Source organism: Lichenostomus cassidix, chromosome 3 (assembly GCF_008360975.1).
Source record: "Lichenostomus cassidix isolate B80296 chromosome 3, HeHo_3.0, whole genome shotgun sequence".
Lineage (NCBI taxonomy): Eukaryota > Metazoa > Chordata > Aves > Passeriformes > Meliphagidae > Lichenostomus > Lichenostomus cassidix.
This window is the reverse complement of record NC_139483.1, coordinates 98,768,214-98,784,424: the sequence shown is the minus strand read 5'-3', so window position 1 is coordinate 98,784,424 and position 16,211 is coordinate 98,768,214. Positions and strand designations below refer to the sequence as shown.

General features: G+C 36.9%; 1 protein-coding gene across 1 annotated transcript in view; it reads right to left on the bottom strand.

The window, feature by feature from the left end:
* GREB1 (growth regulating estrogen receptor binding 1) overlaps positions 1-16,211 on the bottom strand; it is an 88,537-nt gene that overhangs the window by 39,113 nt on the left and 33,213 nt on the right. Inside the window, exons 3-9 of the mRNA XM_085056867.1 lie at positions 12,720-12,845; positions 11,818-11,994; positions 4,857-5,039; positions 4,444-4,587; positions 3,039-3,164; positions 1,019-1,141; positions 4-141 (exon numbers count right to left, since the gene is read on the bottom strand). Coding sequence (XP_084912993.1) covers positions 4-141; positions 1,019-1,141; positions 3,039-3,164; positions 4,444-4,587; positions 4,857-5,039; positions 11,818-11,994; positions 12,720-12,845 — 1,017 coding nt within the window. The remainder of the gene's footprint in view (positions 1-3; positions 142-1,018; positions 1,142-3,038; positions 3,165-4,443; positions 4,588-4,856; positions 5,040-11,817; positions 11,995-12,719; positions 12,846-16,211) is intronic.

The following is a 16,211-nucleotide window of genomic DNA, read 5'->3' as shown; positions in this document are numbered from 1 at the left end:
TACCTTTAAAAATAACTGGCTTTGCTTTACAGATTTTCAGCAAGTTGTCAGGAACTGAGACTGGTTCTCCTGAGCCCACCATTGGAGAGGAGGCTGGTCCCACCAAAGCAGAATGTGGTAAAGATGACAGGCTTCCTCCATCTAAGATTTTTGACATATTATTACGGGAGTCAGGTCTAGTGAGGATTTCCTCAAAGAAAAGTTATTCAGCATCATCTCATACCCACATTTGCTATCAGTATTAACTGCCTTTTATGGCTGCATCATGCAGTTCATGACCTGTTACTACAACCCATACTATTATGCTAACTGTCCTGGAGGACTAATTATGGCCTTGCAACCTTGGACATCCCACATCATCTAAAGATTTTGAAATATTAATACACAAACAGTTCCAGATATGAATGCAAGAATAGAGATACTTATGTGATACAAATGCACATGTAGTTATGGTATGTGAGTTCTGTGTCATATATTTAGTTTCACTTGTACTAAATCATTTTTATTGCTATAAGAGAAAGGAAAAATATAAGATTCAATATTTGCTCAGTCCTACCTTCTTTATGATAATTTTCATGTAAACAATAATACATTAAAAGAAAAAAAATTGAGAAACTGGGTTTATTTCACTACAAGTCACTCTTGTCTGTATCTAGACCATAAAATCCGAGTCCCAAGAACATTATGACAAATAATTGAAACACTGGATGGTGCCGTTATTATGGACCAGAGTTATGATACTAATATCAATATTCCAAAGGTATGTTAGTGTCTAAAGATGGACCCAGGCATCTGCGGGGATTTGTTAATGACTCAACGACTAGAACCTAAGGACAGCTAGGCTCAGAGTGTTAAAAAGAAATCAATGGAAATACAGCATCTAGGTGAGAACGAAGGTATCAAACACCTTTCAGACTTCTCATATGAATCTGCATGTATTTTTAAAATAAAGCCTCTTTACCCGCATTATTTTCTGAATAATGAAACAAACAAAATCATTACCTTGGGTATAGCTTACCATTTTTAATTCTGTTTGGAGCCTGTGGATTGAGCTGCATGTTCCAAGTTTCAGTGGATGATGGAGACTCTGGTGACCAACCTTTATGGCGCTTTTTTGGAGGCCCTGAATTTGTTAATGTGCCTGAATAAGTATAATGTTTCAGAGAAGTATTAGAATAAAATATATTCAGGTTTGTGCATGGTAATTCAATATGTTTTGATAGATTGAATGTGTGCATCAAGGATGGTAGTAGAGAGGGTCAGCTCTATGAATGTAATAATTTTGTGTGGTTTATTTTACTTTGTTTTGTCCTGCTTAAATTTCTGGGAAATTTCTGGTGCAGAGAATTCTTAATTATCTAGATTTCACATATCTTATACCAATGCTTTCTCTCTACTAAGAATAATACAGTAAGGAATGAGACATACTAAGAATCCTAAAAAGGTATTAATATTTTGAAGTCAATATTGTGAGCATTTTGTTCCTTTTATTTCTGAACACATGACACGGTGTTTCATGTAACTTATTGAAAAACAATATTCCTGAGGGTTTCAGGGTAATATTAATAAACATCTGAGTTCTTTTCAACAATTTCCCCATTTACAGGATTTTTGCCACTTCTTGCTGATTCCCGACTTTGTTTTTTTGTTATTCCATATGAACTCCTATCAAATTACTTCTACACCTTCCTCCTACCTGCATATAGCTTCAATATTTTTTCAATAAAACCAGCTTCAATAAAAACAGCTTTCCCACAGTTTCTCTAGGAGCCCCTGATAACTAATTTCTTTAATTCTTTTTCATCAACTTCTTTAATCATCTTGTGCACTCTTGCAAACTCCTACAATGATGAGCTTTCACTAACATTAAGTACTTCTAAATATTGAGAGTCAACAGTCCTCCAGGAATCGCTCAGAAACTTGCAAGATTGAGCAATTTCTGTTTCTTGACATGACTACACAGATGTCAAAACACTGCTTCACACTGCCAAGGCCGTATCTCTTGGTGGAATGGTTAGTATATATTCAAATTTTAGCATACAATTCGAGACAAAATAAGAATTTTATATAAAAAGTGAGGGATTAATTTTGAAAAATATATTAAAATTAAAGATAAGCCCGAGGTCTTCAGATCTAGAAGAAGATTGTTCACTTGCAGACCCTCACACACAGGTTTCCAATGACTTTGTCCCTTACACTTTTACCACGCGAGGGCAGCCTTTGGCCATTTGTGCTGCTCATCCTTTCACTTGGTTTCGTGGCATAACGTTGAGCCAAAAGGCACAAGATACATCGAGCAATACAAAGGATTTTTTAATTTGAAAATGCTGTGCTCTTTCCTGCAGATACGTTGATATGTAAAATTAATCCATCTGAAATGAATTAGCGATAATGTGCTCCTGCATAGAAAAAAGAGATTAACAGCCTGAATGGACAGAGAAAAATAATTTTTCTATGATGCCAGCAGGGAAACTTCGGAAGACTTATCCTAAAATGGAGCTACAGTTTGTTTCTAGCCATAGAGAAAGGTAATTTTCTTTCTTAAACAAGCCAGTGACACAGTTTGTGACAGAAAACAATTAACAAAAATCGTGATAATAATGAGGACAGTTTCTTGAATTTGGAGCCACTTGCCAAAGTCTACTTCTTCATCCCATAGTGAACTGCAGCACAGGAATCAACTTATGAGTGATTACTAATAAATATTTCTTAATTCCCATCACAAAATCTGTTGGCAAAATTGATGCAAACTGACACATTCTTTAAGAACCTGAATTCAGAATCTGGTCTATATTTCTATTAAATGAATGAATATAAGGAAAACATAAGGAAAGGTAAGGAAAAACATCCAGTAAATGTTATGAACTGTAACGAAAATGTGTGTGAAAACATAAAAAGTTTTTTTCCTGGAAGTTAACACAGAAAACAGTATTGTGGTCAGAAAGGACTTGGAGGGGAATAGTAATTTCTACAATGCTTCTATTATACAAATGGAATATAGAGTTTAGGGTTATTAAAAAACAATTCTATACAAATACCTAACACTGAAGGTCTTGTCAGAGCAGACAGGTTATTTTTCATCAACTGTTGTTTAGGTGATTCCTTGCCATTATAAACTGCTGAGCTAAATGCTGCAGTTGAAGGGATGTGATCCATGGCTGCAGCTGGCAAGAAAAAAGAAATGAAATATTTACATTAAACATTTCTAGGTCAAGATCCTCAGTTGATATAATAAACCAATCATTTTATCATTTACTTTAATAGAACCATCAGGGTTTGTTCAAAAGTGAATACAATGCTGAATAAAACAAACCCACATCTGACCTCCTACTCCCAGTTAAGTGCCTGGGCAAAATCTGATTCTTCAGTTAAATGCATATGTCAGAAGATGTAGCTTCTTTGCACGACCCTGGCTCTTACACAAAATTTACTCATGAGCCAAAAGAGAGAGGTTGTTTAAAATTTACTAAGGTTTCACCTCAATTTGACTTTCTCAGCTTTTTCTAACTATGCTGCATTTAAAAACAAAAAGGGAGGTGTTCTCAAGCCTAATATGCTTGTAATTAATGTAGCTTTTTTGTAATATCTGAAGGAAAAAAAACAATCTGGTATTATAAAGAGGTTGATGATTTGTTCTGGAAGGGCACCAGTATTCCAGATCACAACTATTTAACAGGCTTCCATCTTGCAGAGAGAATAGAATATAACCACCAACATATGTGCCTCAGCTCTCCTCTGTAAAAACCCAGGAAAAAGCTGTAACAACCACAAGACACTAAAGAGCTCTTTTCATTATGAAGAAGCTCAGAGATCACTCTAGCCTCCATCATCTATCACCTTTCATTTATGTCAAGTTAATGGAAAAGCAGGGGTCTCAGAAAGAATTTTTAATACAAAGAAAGTATTAATCATTAAAGTATTAAGGTACTGATTCGTTTGTTTTTTAGTATTAAAGTCACTTTTTTCAGCAGAAGAAAAAATTCACAAGCTTTAAGCTGATGCCCTTATAATGTCACTATTGAAAAGATTCTGGTCATAGCATAAAACAGACTGGATCCAACAAAAAAGCTAAAGTTACACTGGATCCTGTAACCATTGTCATCTGTGACCAGACAAGCAACAGCTGGAAAAACACTTTAGAAATAATGGCTTTTTAAAAACTTTCAGTCTAGCTTAGCTGTGAGCAAGCTGCAGAACACCTATTTACTATCTGCTAACCTTTTATACATACACCTGATGGGAGAAAATGGAGAGCAAGAAGCCTTCAAAGTATAATTGCTTTCTTTCTTTGTAACAGATCTCTAATTCTATTCAACTTGTTTTATTAGGCAGCGTGCCTACTTGTTTGTTTGTCTTTGCTTTCACACGACTACACCCAAATACACAAGCACAGAAGAGTTAAGTGGCAATGGAACGCCAGCGTGTTTTCCTTCTAAGCAGTACCTGTTTGCTGAGTCCCAGCTGGAGCACTGGGATTTGCAGCTGGGAGCAGCTCACTGGTGGTGCTTCCTGAGAGACCCGAACTTTCTGGCAGTTGGAACAAGGTGCTTGAGCAGGTACTGCTTGAAGACTGCCGGCCTCTGAACTCTTAACAAAAAAAAAACCTTCTTTATCTTTCTGGTAATTTCACACATGAATTGCTTAAGAGGCTACAGCACTTGGAATGAAGTGTCTTCAGACATGCCAGCCTCATATGAGGTCAGACAATGGCTTTTTACAGCTGCTGTAGCAGTCACCTGGCTTTAAAGAGTCTTTCAAAGGATCTCTCTTAGGCTTTACACAGACAGCAGTCCCTGTGATAGCAAAGCTCGGATGACGAAAACCAGAGCTCGAGGAAGACAGCTTCATTATCTTACCTGCCCCTTTCCAGCAGATTACAGATCCTTTGGTCAGGGCTCCCTGTGCATTCCTGACCAGATAATACTTTAAGTGTTTCTGTTTCTTGGGCTGAGTAGTCAGTTTAAGATTAATGTGATTTGAGAATTCTGTAAAGTAGCAGAAACCCTTCTTGCCACAGCCAACACAATTGCCAGAGAAGCCTGATAAAATAAACAATACACATAATCCAATGAGATAGGTGGGTCACTATTAATAACATTCAAACATGACTCTTTCCAGAGGAAAGGCTGTATTTATGTTTGGGGGGTTCGGTTGGGGATTTTTTCGCAGAGTGAAATTTTTATCAACATTTTCCTCAAAAACAGTATTTGCACTTTGTACAAAATTGTATGGCACTTTGGATAACTGACTGCAAAAACACAGCCCCACATTTAAAACGCAATTAAAATGGGTGACATTTTTCATTTTCTCCCACCAGAAAAAGATCACAATTCCTATTTATTACCTACCTGTGAAAAGTTCCAGACTGAAGAGCACTGAGTCAATTGCTTAACCCCAGCCCTATTCAGCACCACAGCATGTACATGCTTCACTTCACTTTCAGTTTTCATTGAAATATCATTCGATTTCACGGAATTTCATTTCACTCAATTGAACGAAACATGCAATTAAGACTCAAGAAATTAAGTATATTTAACCTACTATATTTAAATCGATCTAAACATATTTAAGTGTGAAGTTCCTACTACAGATGCTATTTTAGAGAGGAAAAAATACTAAAGCATTCCTGGGCTATTAATTTAAAATAGCTTTGTCAAATTATGGCTGGACTGTGTCAGCACCTCACAGCAGTTGAAACTATTTACGATTACAGGAACAAAGTGTCTGCAACTTTATAGACACAACAGAGACATAGTCCTTCCCCGTAAAGCTTTTTGTACTCAGACTTGATGGGGCATTTCCAAGGATACTGCCATTTCCTCTCATTCTGAGATACACAGCTTGAGCCTCAACAAGGGGCTCATGGTGCTGTCATTATCATCATAAATAAAGGGCACTTCTCACACAGCTGCCTCAAGATTCTTCTAATTTTCGTCCATATTACAAAGTATTTCCAAAGACATTTTCATCTTCCATCAGACCAATGCAACTCTATAAAAATATGTATATTATCTACAAAGAAATCTTATACTGAGCAATTAAAAGATAATCTTGCCCATGGAAACTTTCTCTCTGTTCCCTACACCTGAAGTATGATGCTTTCTTTCATTTTGATAATATCTAATGAACATTTTTATGTGTAGTTACAGGAATTTAAATGAAAAAGGTATATTCAGTGAATTGAAATATGGCAAAAATAAAGGAAATTTATTTCACATAACACGGACAATAACATTGAAAAGAAAAAACTGAAATAAAGGATCAATAATATGGTAAATGAAATTAAGAGCCATTTAGGAAAATTATTTCAATCACATATCTCAAACAAATTAAATTCACAAACTAATGGTCAATACTTTTTTTCTTTCTGTGAAGCAGTAGCACAGAAACATAATGCTCTGTAAACACCTGTTGCTTGGTTTTCAACCTGAGCACTCGCATTAGTTTTCAAAAGGCTCGGAAGAATTTATTAAAAACTAAAGTTGATGTGGAAATTGGTCTGGTATCCATGGGAACAAGTGGCTAACAACCATTGAAACTGCCTATTATCTCTCTGATCCTAGTCAGTAGGATGATAAAAGTCATTATGACTCATAAAATCAGGACAAGTCATGACTCTGCAGAATCCTCTGTTTTATATCAGTCAGCACAAAAGCATCTGTCTAACATCACAGAGCCCTGAGTAGCTGCAATAAAAGCAACAACAAAAGGAAACAAAATTAGAACGGATGTGGCAAAAGCTGTGGAGTTTGCGTGCATTTTATGCCGATTAAGAAATCATGAAAAATGCTTTTGCTAGTAAATGAAAACTTCCCACATATTTGGCAGCACACAGAGCATCACAGCAGCAGCACTGCAATTTTTGCCTGGTTGCCACTTACAAGACCTCATATGTTTCAAATTTACTTTTTCTTTTTTCCAAATGTACAGTTTTTAGGTTTTATCATTTTGCTGGGAGTGTCCAGCAACTTGACAAAGCCAAATGTGGAAGTATTTCTTCAATCCAAGTTGGACAGTGGGCAGAATCTTGTCATTTGGACTTCAGACTTTCAGATCACTTTTGTAAACTCCATCTGTCCAAACCAGATTTAGCAATAACTTCTACCTGAAAACACTAATCACCCATTGCCCGAATCACCTATTTTTAACTCTGTAGCATCTACTGGAAAATGAATTTACACCCCATATAGCATGCAGGTGAGGCCTAGTAAGGATTAAACAGATCCATTGTCCACTTATTTTGAAAATTCCTTGGAGAACATTTTATCAGTTTATTTTTAAGTTTTCCTTTAAATCAAATTATCATCTTTCACTTCGAGTTTCTCCAGCGCCTCTGAGTGAGACTCAGTCCTTTCTTGCAAGCTCCTGCCAAGACCCTTTTCCATTCTATTCCCTTTGACTTACACTCTTTGGTGACAGCCATTGCTTCATGAATGCAGCTCGGCCCTGACACCACAGATAGAACACAGCATGCTCTTACAGTTCCAATGTAATAAAATGCTGTTCAGTCATTTCTCATTGCAGGGCTCTGCCACCCCTGCTCAGAGCACTTTATGTGGCAGATTGAGTAACACTGAGAACCCAAACATTTCATCATCCTGCTCTGAATGCCTTGTTCATGCCATGGCCCAAGGCAGCAGCTGATAGAGGCAACAGCTTGTTTCATAAACAAGCTGCATTAAATATTCTTCCATACATTATAGAGAGGACAAAGGTCAGCGGAGTTGGGGCAGCCATAAGGTGACTCAATATATCTATGTCAAGGGATTGATTTCACAAGAGAATTAGAAATCAATGCCTGGAGTTTAGGGGCTAAAAGCCTTTCACCTTTAGGTCACTGGTTCATACCCAGCTCAGTTCAGTTGTGACTAAAGGCTACTCCCCGCTGAAGATTGTTTAATCAGAAGGTGTTTGATTGTATCTGTGATTTATCATATGCATTTGCTTGAATTTGCTCACATCACAATGATCAATTGTCCATAATTTAAAAAGCTCTTCCACAGCAGGGACCTTGTGCTCTGAAGAAGGACCTTGGACCAAAAGGTTATGAAACCTGACCTACCTTCTCATTGGTAAAACGGTTCCTTTGGATCAACAGTGAGCTTGTGGTAGGGATAAAGAGAGGACTTCAGAATGGAAGGACATCCACTTAATATTTCATAATCAAATCTTTCATAAATTGGCAGAAAATTTTCCTCTTGTTTCTATTTTAAATGAATAACAGGCTTTTAATTAACATTAATATTTTGGTGGAAAGTTGGCAGCTTGCTTAAACAAAGGATGATTATATTTTCAACTTTTCACCATGAGTATTCCCTCTTTTCAGTTCTAGTCACAGAAAAAGGCACAAAAACTCTGACAATGCTCCATGATTTTCCACCTACTGAGTACCACTCCATTTGAAGACTGAAGTCCTATATTTAAAAAATGAATAAAATCAATATGGTCAAGCTGGGGAGCTCCATTGTACAGAAACTCAGTACTGTTACAAAAGCCCAACAGATCATTGCATATTTATAAGAAGCAGACACAGTATTTTATACTACAAGGTTTTCATCTTACAAGCAGCTTAAAATGCAAGCAAACTAGTCTTTTCCTCTGTCATTCTGACCTCAGGGACACAGTGGAAAAAATAAGGGACTCCTTGTTCCCTACTAGGAAAGTACGCAGCTGTTTGGTCTTTGAAAAATGATGGGTGAATAGCTGCTTTGATTATCATGAGAGACTGTCCTGAAGACTGAGAACTAGGAAAAAAAAAAAAAAAACAAGACCAAAAAAAAAAAAAACCCAAACAAAAAAAACCAAAAAAACCACAAAACCACAAAACAAAAAAAAAAACCAAACAAACAAACAAAAAAACCCAACAAAAAAACAAGAAGAGAAAAAACCTTTGGAAGTGATACATGTTAGCTGCTTTAATTAGGAAACAATAAATATTTCACTATCACAGATCACTTCCTCTATCTAAGCATTCCTTTAGGTCACATAAAACCCAAGAAACAGCTTCCTAAAGGCAAAAAGCTAACTGTTTTGCAAAGTAGTTATACCTGTGATCTAACATGATTAACAGAATCATATGAGGAACATGTCTAGAGACAGAAGACATTTTGCTTGTCAAAAATATAGTCTTTCCAGAAACTGTTGAGGTTTTCTTCCTATAGAATAATACATAAATTGTCAAAACAAAGAAATGAAACAACCTCCAACAGAGATGAGTTTCAAATCAAAAGCACATCTGCCCTGATGGCAAGATAACTTGGTAGCATAATCAGTAAAATGGCACATGCCCTAGAGGCTTGTCAACAGCCCCTAATGGGAACAAGACCATAAGTCAAAAGCTGGCCCTGAAACTACTGAGACATTTCCTGCTTTCCTCTGGTATTTTTGTGCAATCCATAGGCATCTTCACAAACATACACAGCAGACCATAAGAAATCAGGAAACTATTGGGTAACTAATTGGTGTCTTCTCTCTTCAAATAAACTGTTTTGAAAAAAGCCTACAGGAATGAGTAACAGCTGCTTTATAAAAATACAGTATATGAAGAGAAAAGAGCACAAAATTAAGCAAAAAAACAGGGGTTGAAGGGTAACAAATGATGTGTCTGTATCACCAATAAGCCTTACCAAAAGTGTGGGGTATGCTCTGACTCATGACAGCTAATTTCAATTCAAAACTAATCCAATTTCCCTCTAAATTTACAAAGGCTTGAAGGGACCACTTTCCATGCTGTTTCAAAAGGCCAACATGTTTGACAGAGCACTGCCTAAACTCAGAATACCAAAAATGAGGCTCCTATGCTGTCTTGAAAAACAAGACACTAAATAACGTTTCCTTTCTTCATGACATGTTTTCAGTTTAAACCTACCGCCAGACAGAGATCACTGTGCTACATTAACAGATTATTTAAAGCAACGATGGTTCTGTCTTTTATCCCACTATGTGTCTGAAAACACGAGACTACTCATGTCTGCTTCTAATATTGCTTCCCCTGATTTGACTTAAACTAGTGTATGAAAACCTGAATCAAGCAATCATTTCTATCCACGGTATGGCCTATTGTACAAATAGTATGCTATCCTCATGTTAGTAAGATACATAATTTTTTCATTTGATTAATGAAAAATGTTTTATCTCCAGCTTCCAGATGAAGACTTCGGATCTTAAAGTATGTAAGTTCTTTTATGTTTAGACTTGTTGTGGAATACATACCAGTCATACTACAGAGTTACTAGAATTCCTTGCAAAAGAATGTTGTTCACTGGGGTTTAAGTGTATAACAACAGTCAGAAATAAGCATTTAAATGGTTTCAGGAAACTAAAATGTATTAAATAAGCAAACTGAGGATGCAAGTAGCATAAAACCCTCCCAATTATGTTCCTGTTGCCTTTTTCTGTTGTAGTTTAGCACGCAATTAACAAATACACTACTTCCTCTCTGCTAACAGCCTAAGGAGCTTAAGCTGTTAATAGTGCTAGCACTGAATGACTTGAGTGGTACAACATTCCTGTCTTTATCTTTAAAATGACAACACGTGGGTGATTTACAGCCCTCCTAATTCTTTTACAATCATTGGTCAAATGCACTGTGACCAATCCAACTCTGCAAGATCACATAGGAAAAGAAATTACTGTACATAAAATCACATTATGCACCTTCACACTCCACTGTCAGCCCAAATGCCTTGAAGAGTTGCTCAAACTGAGATAACAACTGAGTGCATGTCATATCCCTCAGTGTTTGTGAAAGAAACCTCTTAAAAGCTTGGCAAATGTTTCCTTTTTGCTATTAAAAACTCAGACTAGTGCACAAATACATGGTGCATCATTTTTTTGGTTAAACATGAAAACAATATATGTGAAACTGAGAGTGTCCGATTGAAAACTGAATTCCCCCTCCAATTATACACAACCTTTCCCAATATAAAAACTATTCCATTTTTATATTACTAACTGCATTACATATTGTATTACATTTTATATTAATACATTTCTATTTATACCTTTTATATTAATAATTACATTACTTTTCAATTAATTAATTCACATTATTTCAGATCTTCCCTATTTGGCTTGATTTGGATGAGGTTAATGGCAATCAAAAAGATGATAATAAAAATAGAAGGATCTATTTTTATGTCAGAAATTAAATTTCTAAGTAGATTAAATGCAATAAATAGAAGTATTCTCCTAACAGTATTTTTCAAATACACAGTATTAACTGATTACACAAATAGGAAAAATTTCAACTTATAATCACACATATTTATTTATATTGTGATGACAGCAAAAAGTGATAGGTTAGGATCCAGAACCCAGGCTATTGTTCAAACACAGTGAATATTATCCCTATCTCAAAGAGGTAAATCAAAATGGTCATCATTGTTTGTAGTCCAAACTATCATTAAACTGTTTACATGTGTATAAAAGCCTGAAATTTCCACTTGACAGGCCTACAATCTGTATACATTAGTATTTGGAAAGCTAAAATAGAGAGAGGCAGGAGTTCAACCTGCCAGTTGAGCTCCTGTTCAGTTCAGTTACCAGATGTGCAGTTCCAGCAACTAGGACATGAACCAGTCAAATAATGACTTTAGCCCCTGGACTAATGGACAGAAGGTGATGAACCATCTCTGATGAAATGGCTCATTCCGTATCTTTCCAAAGCAACCACAGCCAGCTCTGAGTTATCTCCTCATGCATAACCTGTAGCATTACTGTAGATGTGGAATAGAAATAAGATCTGCTGAACTCAAAAAACAGTTAGCTATTAATTGAAGCCACAGAAGAATCCACTTACTGCAGCCAGACACTTACCCAACAGGGCATTGCGCCCATTGTCGTCTGGCAGGAATCTTTTATCCACAGCACACACTAACAGGTGATCAGGTAAATTTGGTGACTTTGCGCCAACAAGCAAAAATCCGGATGGCACCTCAATATGTTCATTGGAAATTGAAACCAGTCTCAAATCTTTACCAGCCTGGCAGAAACCTAGAAAAAAATCAATTCAACTTGAAATAAGTTGACAAGCTGGTTTTGTTTCCTGCTCACAAATTGTCTTCTTTAAAGAACTTATTATATTTTTAATGAAAAACAAAGTCTTACCCTCTAAGATCAAAGGCATACTAAAAGATAATTTTCTTCCCTGCCTTTTGGTGAGCCATAAACAAACAAAAATTGCAAAATGTATAATGAAGTTTCTCTTAGTGGTAATTTGTAACCTACAAATTTATGGGACTCATCACTAACATCATCATAACTTAGGTCAGACATTCAAAAATTGAGAAAATAGTTCTAAAAATCTGGTGAATTTCACCAGCTTTTCCTGGGTTTTCAAATATTTTTTTACAGCTACATAGAATGAGGTACACATTAAAGAGTGATGATAAAGCAATAAGAATTATCACATTCATTTTAGCAAATGCCATGCCTACAAACTCAATATTTTACAGGTTGTGCTGCCTAAGAGAACAGAAGTTCTGTCCTTGTGCCAGGCGTTCCAACACAAATGCTTATCTGACACTGAACAAAGACCCTGTCAAACAGAAGAGCAACTGAGAGCAATCCAGCTCTATCTGGCAGGTAATGAACACTGACATTTTAGGAATTCTATATCATAGAGATTATCCCATTCTGACAAATTATAGGGGAAATAGCACAAATCCTACCCTTTTCAGTAGGGCAGATGCTTCTGACAAAATGGTTTGTACTCTTACCATCAGTAGTGCAACATCCTTCTGGGGGAGGCTTCATCTGGTAAGAAACAGGAGGACTACTTGATTCTGAGCCTTCTTCCTCCTCCTCCTCTTCTTCTTCTTCCTCATTATCTGCTCTGCTGCCTGCTGCAAATTATCATAGCATAAATGACTTAGACAACAGAAAATGCTGGCAACAAACCAGTGAGTGAACAGGGTGACCCAGTTACAGAAAGTACTACAGCAAACTGGATTCTCTCCTCTTGACAATGACTTTACTGTTGCCAGCTCTTGATAGCTGTTGCTCCTTAAAGCTCCAACTTTCAGTGATGCTTACAATAGAATGTCTTTCATCAAGAAAATAAAGATATTAGTTCCTGTGCAAAAGAAGTTCAAAAGCATGACTCAATTGCACCTGAGAAAGTAAAACACACTAAAGAACAAATAAAAAGAAGCCTCAATTTATTAATTTTTAAAATCACATTATTTTAGGATAAGTGCACAATTTTTAAAGGACTAACTTCTAAGGTTTGAACTCCTGCTGATCAAAACAGTGTAATTGTATCCTTTGTTTATAATATTAACAGCCAATAAAACCCAAAGTCATTACTTCTTGGCACTTTAGAATGTCCTGGCTACAGTTCAAGTACAGATTTTATTAATTAGGTATTGACCATGTCCTTGATTTTGTACAGGAAACTGAAAAAACAGTTCCTGCTTGAAACTAGTTTCACCACAGATGATGCCATGACAAGAACACCTAATTCTCAGCCTGTCTCCTAGCAGAACCCAGAGCTCTGAGTAAAGCACTGACACTCCTTGTACTGTGTCAAGGAAAGGCAGATTTCAGAAGACGATTCACACCAGCCTGTGCTTGGACCTTGCTAGACCAAGAGGCAATATGGAGCCAGTTCTGAATGCTGCAGAGGAATACATGGTGCAAGCTTCACTTTTTAGAGGACTTCAGGTGTGTATTACTGCTGCGCGTTTCACCCCTTCAACTTGAGACTACCTCTTTCCTTCTCTCCACCCACAGGACAATGGTTTTTTCATGCATGATGCAACAGCTCCAGCAAAACACATGACCAATGATTCCATCCCCTCTTATGGTTCAGATACACTCATTGCAAGTGGCACAAATGGGCAAGCAGAGGAGAGCAATTAACTGGTAAATGGGGACAATACTTCTACAGACAAGACTGAGAAAAATTTCACAAATGACAGAGGCAGGGCACAAGTACTTAGTGAACCCATTGTAGTTTGTCTTAGGCTTGTAAGCTTCCAGGTGTCTGCAGGGACATGCCTGCAGCAAGCACAGCACAAACAGCTTCCACTGGCAAAATTGGGGGATGAAGGGCTGCAGGTACTTGAGGATCAGCAGGAAGCTGAATAGCTGCTTGTACTTGGGCAAATAAAAGAGCAGTTAGGCACTGACATTTCTCTGTTGATCCATGTCTTAGTGTTGAAACAGAAAAACAATGAAGCAGTGCAGTCATCCTCCAATGCCCAGCGTCAACTGGACATACACTCTCTTTGCTTCAACTGACTTTGGATCAGGTACTCAGAATCCCACAAGAGATCATCAAGGATTTATCTTTTCTTTCCTACAACCCTCCTCAGAATATCCTTTTATTTTAATGACAAATTATTGTACAATCCTCAGAATATCCTTTTATTTTAATGTAAAATTATTGTACAATCAGCTAGACAGCTAGTATAGGATAAGTAACTAGGGAGGAGAAAGTAAATCTGGAGTCTGAAGATTTGTCTGTCAAGGTCATTAAGATTTACACCCCAATCTAGAAGAGGATTTGAAGGTTATGTTTACTTTTAAACTCTGAACATCAAGCTCCAGCCCTGGTACACACAATTAAGGACAGAACACTAAACACAACTGTTTTAAGGGCATGGTCTAAAGACAAAAATGCTGCAACTGAATGAAAGGAAAAGTGAAATCCTCAATCTTGGCTATTTAAGTAAAGGATAAATTATGTGTTATAACCTAACCTCGACTAATGTCCAAATGCAATGCAAAAAGGCTGAGTCTGTCTCTCCTCTCCTTCCCCTTGCTCACAGACATGAAATTCCTTCCTTCCTCTTTGTGCCAGCTCTGACACTGAAGTCTTTGCTGAGCCATCACAGCTAGCTAACCACCAAAAAAAAAAACCTAAGTAAAAAAAAGTGACTAATTCCCTATTTTCTTTTTGCTGGGTTTATTTATTAAATTAGCATGGAAGTGGAAGATCCAAAACATGGCAAAATTGATGAAGAGGGAGAAAACGGGAATGTATGGATAGGTGGAATGAACAGAACAGGGTTTGGTTATTTCCCCCTTGGACAGAGGTAAACTGTGAGGTTTGTTCAACCATAATAGGTGATTTAAGAAAGAAACAAAAAATGGAAGTGGAGACTAAGAAATGAGAGCTACAGCATTTTCAATTCAAAAGTGAAAATAATAAAAGAGAAAGTACTCAAGCATGAGCTACTGCCACATGTCAAGGGTTTCATTAGCATTGCACAAGCCCCCAGAGATGTCTCTCTGCTTCAGGTGCCTCCTGACCCTCAGAGTATACGGATTCATGTAGCTAGAAGTGGAAAATTCAATTTATGACAAGGCTGCAGTACATGAGAGAAGCTTGAACACCTCTTCCACCTGAGGAACAACCTAGGAGACACCCTGTTATAGGTCCCTTCAGAGTTCCCCTTGTCTGAAACTTTTGTGAAAGGAATGCTCTCTGCCAAGTTGTTATGAGACTTTTAATTACACTTCAATTCTGTTCCATTAACTACAAGGAACACAGAATCAGCTCCTCAAGGTTTGGAAAGTTCTTTGAAAGTCTTGAAAGAAAGAAACTACAGAAGTGTGAAATCGCACTTTTGTCCCTGAACAATGCATCTGCTCCTGTGGCATCTTTCCCAATTGATGTCATAATCAATTTTGTGACATCACAGCTGCCATGGAAAAGTTTATTAAATCCTTGTGGAAGGGTTTGATAGAAGGATCACTTTGTGCAGGGAATAAGCACATATTTAAACAATTAATGTATGTTCATTATTATGTCCTATACTAGCAAAAAAAGAAAAAAAGGAGGAAATTACTAACAATGTGTGAGGAGAATTTTTTCTTCAAGAAATGTTTACAGCTGTCACTGTGAGGCAGTCGCAAAGAGTTTTATCTGTGCAAAATACTTTTATCTGTTACTACTCCTTGGCCTCATTTTGTGTGCACATATGTGTGTTATTGTGGACTGTTAACCTTTATGCATTTCTGACTGTAACTGTAGCAAAGTATGACAGGGAAAGTAGATGTGGACAAAAGACATGAAATTCCATGCTCTTGACAGAAATGATTAAATAATCAAATTATTAAACAACCTTACACCACCATGCCAATGTTATGCACACCAGTAAAATCACTGGAAACCATTACACCATGACAAATAACAGCACACCAAACACCACACTGCATCATGAGTTTGCTTATCAGATCCATACAGTTCATTAAAACTGTAT